The sequence below is a fragment of the Procambarus clarkii genome, chromosome 10, assembly GCF_040958095.1.
Source record: "Procambarus clarkii isolate CNS0578487 chromosome 10, FALCON_Pclarkii_2.0, whole genome shotgun sequence".
Classification (NCBI taxonomy): Eukaryota; Metazoa; Arthropoda; class Malacostraca; order Decapoda; family Cambaridae; genus Procambarus; species Procambarus clarkii.
This window is the reverse complement of record NC_091159.1, coordinates 27,790,819-27,800,933: the sequence shown is the minus strand read 5'-3', so window position 1 is coordinate 27,800,933 and position 10,115 is coordinate 27,790,819. Positions and strand designations below refer to the sequence as shown.

General features: G+C 40.7%; 1 protein-coding gene across 3 annotated transcripts; it reads right to left on the bottom strand.

Moving 5' to 3' along the window:
* Nucleotides 1–470: 470 nt before the first annotated feature.
* On the bottom strand, nt 471–7,989 carry NC2beta (negative cofactor 2beta). Of its 3 annotated transcripts, XM_069321789.1 has the most exons (5): nt 7,583–7,989; nt 6,028–6,252; nt 5,431–5,594; nt 2,744–2,892; nt 471–1,711 (listed from the first exon to the last, which is right to left on the bottom strand). In XM_069321789.1, the coding sequence occupies exons 1-4, from the start codon at nt 7,698–7,700 to the stop codon at nt 2,770–2,772; spliced, it is 630 nt and encodes a 209-aa protein (XP_069177890.1). In that variant the 5' UTR covers nt 7,701–7,989; the 3' UTR covers nt 471–1,711; nt 2,744–2,769. The 3 variants fall into 3 exon arrangements, with proteins under 3 accessions (XP_069177890.1, XP_069177891.1, XP_045582993.1); XM_069321790.1 differs by having other exon boundaries at nt 471–2,892; nt 7,442–7,989; XM_045727037.2 differs by having other exon boundaries at nt 471–2,892.
* Between the last annotated feature and the right edge of the window lie 2,126 nt (nt 7,990–10,115).

Genomic DNA, 10,115 nt, shown 5'->3' with positions numbered 1-10,115 from the left:
ATGGACTCACCACGAAAGAAGATTGCAGAAGTTTTATAGTGTCCTGTACGAAAGTGACACCTGCAGTGTTATATTATATTATATATATATATATATATATATATATATATATATATATATATATATATATATATATATATATATATATATATATATATATATATATATATATATATATATATATATATATATACATACACACACACACACTTAGGTAATTACACACAAGTACACTTGGTGAAGGTTCTGTTTAGTGTTGTTTACCCGCCCTTTTCTTTCAGGTTAATTATTACTGGTAGTTCTTAATAACTTACCAATGACTTGGGGTGGGATCAAGTAAGAAGAGGCACTAAGGCCCCATATACAGTTTGATAAGTAAAAAACCTGGTTACATGACTGACGCCGTAACAATGCCATTAACTACAGTACTTATATGTATTAATTTATAATTATATATTAATAAAATTCCATTACATTTTACAATAAATTATTTATTCACTATACTGTACATTAATCTCATGTTATCATATAATGTACCTGTATTTTAATACAAAATTTACATCAAAATATGCACAAACTCAATAAGTGCTCAGACTGCATTAAATTGAGCTCCACAATCACAGTAGATATGCAATACTATATTCAAAAACTATAATTGTGTAAAGTTCTTAATACATGTATATAATTTAGAGAATACAAATACTATAGTCCAAAATTCTTCACTCACTATTACCATACTCCTCTGCATAATAATTTTTCGTCAAAAACCATACGTTACTTCACAACAGAAATGGTGCATCATCCAGCAGCAATCACCAGTCATTAAAGTCTTACAACAATTAGTGGAAGCAGTTATTGCCCTTTAATAAAACCTTTTCTTCAGTTAACCTTTTCAGAGCAACCTCCACTGAACAAGGTATGGGTAAAACCTTTCCCCAAAAAAATCCTGTCTGATGAAAACCATCATAAATCACTGTTCAATCAAATTGCACAAACGCTTTGTGAACAGTATAAACTTAGTCAAATATTTGTTAAATATAAATGCATTATTTCAAATAACGGTTGCCACATACAGTATGGTGAATGGTAAAGTTTATTAATGAAATGAATTGCTCAAGTTTGATTTATTGTGGAAGTGATTTATGTTGATTTTCATCAGACATGGTTTTTGGGGGAAATTTTTACCCATACCTTGTTCAGTGGAGGTCGCTCTGAAAAGGTTAACTGAAGAAAAGGTTTTATTAAAAGGCAAATAATTGCTTCCACTAATTGTTTTAAGACTTTGACTGGTGATTAGCTGCTGGACGATAGTTAAGAAGTACACTTGGTGATGGTTCTGCTTACCCCCCTGTTTCCTTTAGATTGATTATTACTACCAATTCTTGATAACTTACCAATCATTCAGGGTGGGATCGAGTAAGAAGAGGCATTAAGGCCCCATATACAGTTGTTATAAGTAAAGAACCTGGTTACTGGCTAGGTGAGACCATAACAGCAACATACTGCTGCGGTAATGATGATGAATTTTAGCATGATTGGAACGCTAATGTATTAGCACATGAAAATGTGGATAGGCAGTGATATATATACTGGTACTGTATATAAACTGGGTTTGGCTATACAGTATATAAAAAGGTAGACGGGATAGTTCCTGCTCGTCAATATGGAAATACACACTTAGGAGCAGTGTGCCATAACAGATTAATTCAGCCTGTCCAATAAAAGAAAAAAACAGAGGCATTAAGATTTCATCAGATCAACATTTATGTAACAGTATCTGTTGTTAAGTGGGAAAACTAATTACCTTGAGTAAAAAAAAATATTCTGTAGTGTTCTTTATGTTACATAAATAATCAAAGCAACACACACTTGTAATGCTTCATCTTTTATACTCTATTTGTGTTGATTATCCCTTGGACAACAACTGCGTTAGTATAGCGCTGCTCATAGGTCGAAATGTTCATAAAATTTGGTAAATTGGGTAGTGCCTTAGACATCCAGCACTAATCAACATTATATTCTCTCAGTGATACCTTGAACATCTGGCATTATAAACACATTTTGTGCCTGTACTCTAGAACATTGGTTTCCAAATACTGTTCATTGGTTTCAAAATGTGCTAAGCTTACAGTTAGTCTTGTAAACTGAAAATTTATACATACATGTTTACAAACTGAACAACTTCAGATGATGGTTCTGCACAAATTACAGCACAATTATTTTTCAAAATTTATTACAAAAATCAATTCCAGTAATTTTCACGGTCTATACTGGTCAATCATTTACACACATTTACATAACATTTATGACCATATACTGTATATATAAATACATTTTAGAAATATTGATAAGCTTTTTAAAACTGATGTCCCACAGTCACTGGATATAGCATACTGAAAATGTTTGGTGCCATTATTTAAGGACATACATTTCCAAACATTTCTACAAACATTCTTATACCAACATCAATGTTCTATCCCTATAAAAAGGTTTGCAAAAGAGAAAATTAGTCATGTACAAACATTTGACGCATCTCTGAACAAGCAGCCAAAAGGTTATTGTAGTTAACTTCAGACAGGGAAAAATGGCTGCGTGCCCCCCCCCTTCCCCAAATACAAAAGTGCCGAGTAATAAATTTTACTCTTATTGAAAGTACCCTATAATTAAGTAACTTCTCAAATTACTGTAGAAAAAGTATTGGACATTAATTAGTTTATTAAAACACAAATGACAAAAGAATTACTTTTGATGGTCAAACGAGTAGGTGTTTTAAGAGTAGTCCTCATCATCATCTATCGTCTGTTGCTCTTGCTGTTGCTGCTGTGCTGCTGCTGCCTGAGCCTGTAACATCTGCCACTGCTGTTGATCAACCAACATTTGTTCTTGACGAGCCTAAAAATATATTTTTTGGCTTTAGCTAGAATTCTGGTAATGCTCTGCAATACAGTATATAAAATACAACATTCCACACTATTTTAGTCTATTCAAATTTTGTTTTAATCTATTTTTTATACTTCTGCTTTTGAGTATTTTGATCCATCTTGTACCTTATATGAACAAGTTCTGAATTTCCTTATTACCTATACCAGAATTTCCTTTGTTTAATTTGAAATGGGGATAATCAAATATACTGCAGCCCATCTTCAGTGAGTCAGTGAGCGAGTCTTCCAGCATCATTCACCTGTACCTGTTGACTACTACAGCCCTTGTTGATTCTGATGTTCAATGTTCCTGCAGCCATCTCTGACCAGGCCTCCTGGTTGCTGGGATGATCAACAAGGCCTTTCAATGTGGCTGCCCACAGCCTGATGTATGAGTTACAGCCCGATTAATCAGGTATCCTTTGTAAGTTCTTGTCGAGTTCTCTCTTGAACACTTTAAGAGATCGACCAGTTATGACCCATATATGTAGGGAAAGTGTATTGAAAAATTTGAGCCTGTGATGTTGATCGAGTTCTCTCTGAGTACCTATTGCATATCTGCTCTTCAGTAGGGCTATTTTGCACATCCTGCCATGCCTTCTGGTCTCATGTGGTGTTATTTTTGTGTGCAGATTTGGGACCCCATATCTATGTCACCTCAACACACATACCTTTAGCAACTCTGTCACTCTGCACAGTCCTTTTATTAACTATGAAACTAGCTAAGCAAGTTAGCGCCTTGATCAGCTAAACAAATACTAGGGTTTGGTTCATGAGAACATTGTGTGTGTCTAACCTTCCCACAATCCCTCACAGGATGGGTACAGGCTGCATAATAAATGAACTAGACTCCTGCATACCAAGGCTCAACTTTCAATACTTCAGTATAGAGGCACAAGCTGAAGGGAAAACCATAAGATGAGGCGAGAGGGAGAATAACACCTGGTCAATAGACTAGGATGTGTAGTAGTGGAAAAAGTTTCAGATGCACATAATGGCTCAGGAACTGAACACTAAAGTTCATTTAACACTTTCGCGCTTTAGATTAGAGATAACTCGTCGCCGTTTTTTCTTACGATTCCGCATAACAGCCTACTTTTCTCGTCCATCGAAAAAATATTTCTATAAATTCCATTTTTTATCCAAAATGGATGGGGATACTCTCAGATTATATACGTTTTGTAGAGAATTTATTTGCGATTTTTTTGGTACCAGAATGAATATTATATCACATAAACTTCTATGAGTAAAAAAAAAATACACAAAGTATGTTTGGGGGTGTGGCGAGCGTGTGGCAGTGGGTTCCCTTTAGCCGTTGATATATCCAACACGTGGGAAATATTTGTATGTGTTATGTATATGTCTGTGTAGGGAATTTTACTGCGATCACTGTCATACAAATTATAAAATGTTTCAACAAGTATAAACATGACAAACATCAAACGAACGAAAACAATGCATTCGTTTCTGCCGCGAACGCATACTGAGCGACATGGTTCTATATTTGGCGCTTCTCTTACACATGCTTTGTACAAATGTTATACATTTCATCTTATAGAAAATTTTATTGCGAACACATTGGTATAAAAAAGAAATACGTACATAGAAAAGTAGGGTCAGGAAACGTATAAACTTTCCAAGCATGATTTCCCCCGTGTTTTCGCCAGTGCGCTCGCGGCTAACTACTCTCCACTTCACACACTCTTGCGGGTGGGCAATTACCTATATTAAACATTCATATGCATATGTCCGTGTAGAGAATTTTATTGCGATTCCAATGATACCAAAATTAGCGATGTAGGACAACTGTAGGCTTCACAACCATTAAGAGAGTGGAAACATTTTGTTGCTGTTTGGCGCTCTCGGCGAGTGATCTGCATAGTTTTTTATTTGGTGTTGATACTCCTTATGCTTGGGCGGCATTTTATAGGTATGCTCTTATAGACAATTTCATTGCGAACACAGTGATACCAAATTTAAATACGTGCGCCTTCAATTATTGTCAGGACAGTCAAAAGAGTGCACACGTTTTCGGTCTTACCGCAGTAGGCGCGCGAAGTGCCGAAAGCATCTGGGGTATTGTTTTTTTTTGAGCGCCGAGAGCGCGAAAGTGTTAACTAAGCAAGTTACAGCCTTGAGCTAGTTACAGTTTTGTTAACATATATTGAGTCTGTTCACAGTTCCTCAAACAAATGTATATTTGTGGTGAGCTAGTTACATATTTGCCTATTTTGCACCCCTGCACTCATCCAGTTTGCAGTGATGGAAAGGTTACAATCACATTCATGAACTACCTACAGTAGACAAATTTGGGATACTTCGCTAAGATGTAGAAACAAAAGCTTTTAAAAATATTACATGCATTGTCACTAAAAATGGGAGGTAGAACTTATCACAGCATTTAACAAAATTGGCAAACTCCAACACATTCTTCACAAATGTATACTTTGTGAAATAATTATGGAAAAAGGGAATACTGTAACAAACTGATAAATATCTAAAAACACACCTTTGCAAAGAGCTCTTGTTGTTGCCTCAGGAGTTCCTCTTCGGGGATTCCAAGATTTTCTAAGCGTGTACTTTTTCGTCTCTTCTTGGCAGCCATAGCTTTACAGTCCTTCAATACTGCCTCAGCATCAGCACGGTAGTCTCCAAACCCAAGTTTGTCCAAGGCTGAATTTATATCATAAGATTTAAAGTTTTTGTTCTCATTCCCTACTTTAACAAATGTATAAAACAAGTAATGAACTGTATATTAAAAAGTATGGCATGGTAAATATTTGAGTACACTTAGCCAGTATGACTATATAATGTACGAAATAAATTTGTGGATTGTCTTTTAAAATGCAAGTTGAGTGTATACTTTTTGGGAGACGACATCTCGGATGTGCAGGCGACAAGTAGTCTTCAATAAAGTCTAGTTACAAACAGGTGTTCAACATACACATATTTCATTATATACGGTAATAACTATCAGTTCTGTATAAACATTACTGCATATTAATACTGTGAACTTATAGTCACCATACAAACATTACACTAGCACAGTGAACTTCTACAGTCACCATACTTGTCACATATTCAACAAATACACACAACTACTCACACATTAATATATGTTCTGCATTTATAGTTTTCTTCTGTTGTTGATTGCATATCTCATTAGCTTCAGATGATAAGAGATGAATAAATTCAGTACAACAGTTAAGAATAAGTTCACGCGCTTCATTTGCCACTCGCACATTTGGAAGAAGCTCTTTTATCATCTTGTTCATTGCAGCCCGAGGGATGGTAAGCTCGTCATCAGGCTGATCTGTTGCTACATTCATGGCTGAAATAAGTAAGGCAATTCAAAATAGTGAAAGCACATTTATATAACACTGAATAATAATTGAATATTAAGGTATGCCATAGTATTCTGAAACAATAAGACAACACTGGTATACTGTATTGTACCACCATCAAGCTGTGCCACACTTTTGTTGTGAAATGTTGCCTGCAACTAGTCACTGTGGAATATGTTAAACTTAGGTAGTCTGGTACCTTGTTACCTACCTTGCATGTGTTAGCTCGATTTTTCCAGTGATAACAATGAATCATCAGAGGCCAAAGCAAATCAGCCACTATCTAAACTAGAGACATCAGGTCTGGATGTGAATAAAGTGTACACAAACACTGCTGACAATGCAAGTATAAACTCTTGCAAACATGAAAAAGTATCAAAAATTGAATATTGGAAGGGAAGGGAAGGGAACTATCAGGGGAAAGCACTAAGCCATATAGAAATTGGAAGGTCTTAAAATTGGAAGGGACGTCTCTCCGTCCCAAGCGGAACGGTCAGGGACTGAACGCCGACCTGAACGAAGCGAGACCGTCGCTCTACCATCCAGTCCAAATGGTTTGGCAGTGGTAAGATACTCGCCTGGCGTTCCGCGAGCGCTTTGTCATGGGTTCGTATCCTGGCCAGGGAGGATTTACTGGGCGCAATTCCTTAACTGTAGCCTCTGTTTAATTTAACAGTAAAATGTGTACTTGGTTGTAACAACGATTCTTCGCGGTGGGGATCAAATTCCAGGGGACCTGCCCGAAACGCTACGCGTACTAGTGGCTGTACAAGAATGTAACAACTCTTGTACATCTCTCTCTCAAAAAAAAAAAAAATAAAAAAATGCAAATTTTGCTATTTAACTATGTAAATTTTGCTACAGTGTACCTATTAATAATCCTCAAATTATGCTAAAATGTACCTTTTGATAATCTTCAAATTTTACTACAAATTCCCCATTTCAAGTTATGTTAGCTTAAGGACCTGCCAGAAATGTTATGAGTGATAGTGGCTGAACAAGAACGTAAACACATCAATGTTCTGTACTCTCATACACCCAATAGACCTCCTTGTAAAGAAATAAAGAAATAAAATAAATAAATATTAACAGGAGTAGTATCATTGAGTATCAAGAGTGGAGGTGGTGGCTAATGCTTAGTAACGAGACAAACGTTACCAGTAACTACTAACGAACCCGAGGCTAAGGTAGTATGGTAGACAATTACTAGTATGCTCCCTGGGTCATCACTGCCTGCCCCGCTCTCCCTCTCACACCCTCTACAGCGTCCTTACTACTAGTCAATACACAAGGTTCACCAGGATAATATTGCTGTACCTGACATTGTTGGTTCAGCGGAGGGCGCCCGTCTCTCCGTCCGTGGCCCGTGACGCTCACGGCCTGACTGGTGGCTGGCGGGGCTCCTGGAGCCTCCCTGACGGTAGTGAACCCCCATAATGATCCTGTGGGCGGTAGTGAACCCTCATAATGATCCTGTGGGCGGTAGTGAACCCCCATAACGATCCTGTGGGCGGTAGTGAACCCCCATGATGATCCTGTGAGCGGGAGTGAACCCCCATAACGATCCTGAGGGCGGTAGTGAACCCCCATAATGATCCTGTGGGCGGTAGTAAACCCCCATAACGATCCTGTGAGCGGTAGTGAACCCCCATAACGATCCTGTGGGCGGTTGTGAACACCCATAACGATCCTGTGAGCGGTAGTGAACCCCCATAATGATGCTGTAGGCGGTAGTGAACCCCCATAATGATCCTGTAGGCGGTAGTGAACCCCCATAATGATCCTGTGGGCGGTAGTGAACCCCCATAATGATCCTGTGGGCGATAGTGAACCCCCATAATGATCCTGTGGGCGATATAGTGAACCCCCCATAATGATCTTGTGGGCGGTAGTGAGCCCCCATAATGATCCTGTGGAGGGTAGTGGTCCCAATGCCCATCCTGTGGGCGGTAGTGAACCTGTACCGGAGACTAGTGCGGTGCGACACTCACCATCTGAGATACAGTGAACTTTGGCGGTTGCTCTTGCATAATAACTGGAATTTATTACCCCTCACAATGGGTATATCAAGTCCTGGGAATTGTGTCGTACCCTGAGAAGTATTATGAGTTCGAAGGAGCGTCTACTCAGCTCAAGAGATACTTCTTGGTCTTAAGAATTACTTTCTGAGTCATGCTATGAAATTTCGCCAGTGTCATGAAACATTTCCCCATAATTCTGGAAAGTTTCTCCAGAGCCTCGAGACCTATCAAGGCCCCTCCCAAGAGGTGTGATTGATATACCTTTTGATCTGCGAGAATACTCGTCTGAGCCCTGCGACTCCACCCATGAACCGTGGTAAATTGCACCGTCATGTTCATGAAAACTATCTCAGAAAATCTTGAAATTACTTGCAGACAATTGAGAACTATCAAGGCCCCCGAGGAGAATCTGGCGTTCCCTGTAAAAGACGTCCACAGGTAAGCAAGAACCAAGCGGAACAATTTGAAAGCCCTATAAGAATTATTAATGAAAATTATTTGGTACCAAATCAGATTGCTGATGAATCTGGCCAATTTTTTTCCAGTACGCATGCGCATAAAACAGTAGAGCGTATTCTCGGTAAGAAAGCTCGTATACAACATTAGATTCCACTGTTTTTTAATTTTTTTCTTGAGGTTCTTCTTCATTTTCTCTTTCTCTTTCTTCCGGCTCTTCTTGCTGTCTCCTGGCCTGACATTAGCACAAAAGAACTCACAAACAATCATCGCACAGAAAAGACCGCAGATGACGATAGCCGCCATACGTAGGAGAAACGAAGGCCATCGCCAAAAGTTGATGTTGGCAGCGTCCTTTGCTAACCCTGCCTCACCATCTGACTCAGGCAGGGAGACGAGCAAGCTGCTGTCGACCTGAGTCGCAACGTTCTTCACCGCCGGCTGGGGAGAGATCTCTTGCCCTGCGACAGGCAGTGAGGCGAGCCAGCTGCTGTCGACCTGAGCCATCATCTGTTGGATCTTCCGAAGGGGGAAGAATAGTCGCCCTACGACAGGCAGGGAGGCGAGCCAGCTGCTGTCGACCTGAGCCATCATCTGTTGGATCTTCAGAAGGGGGAAGAATAGTCGCCCTACGATAGGTAGAGAGGCGAGCCAGTTTCCTTCAGTCTGGGTCTCCACCTTCTGCTGAAAAGAGAGCAGGCGCTCTTCGACAGCGCCAACAACCTGGGCCTCCACCTGCACTTTCTGCTGGGGGAAGAATAGTCGCAGACTGTCAGGTAGAGAGTCGAGCCAGTTACCGTCAACCTGGACCTCCACCACCTCCTGCTGGAGGGTGAACAGACGCCTGACCACGGGCAGGGAGGTGAGCCAACTGTTGCCGTCTTGGGCCACCTCCTGCTGGAGGGTGAACAGACGCCCGACCACGGGCAGGGAGGTGAGCCATCTGTTGCCGTCTTGGGCCACCTCCTGCTGGAGGGTGAACAGACGCCCGACCACGGGCAGGGAGGTGAGCCATCTGTTGCTGACTTGGGCCACCTCCTGCTGGAGGGTGAACAGACGCCCGACCACGGGCAGGGAGGTGAGCCATCTGTTGCCGTCTTGGGCCACCTCCTGCTGGAGGGTGAACAGACGCCCGACCACGGGCAGGGAGGTGAGCCATCTGTTGCTGACTTGGGCCACCACCTGCTGGGCGGTGAACAGACGCCCGACCACGGGCAGGGAAGTGAGCCATCTGTTGCTGACTTGGGCCACCACCTGCTGGGCGGTGAACAGACGCCCGACCACGGGCAGGGAGGTGAGCCATCTGTTGCCGTCTTGGGCCACCTCCTGCTGGGAGGTGAACAGACGCCCGACCACGGGCAGGGAGGTGAGCC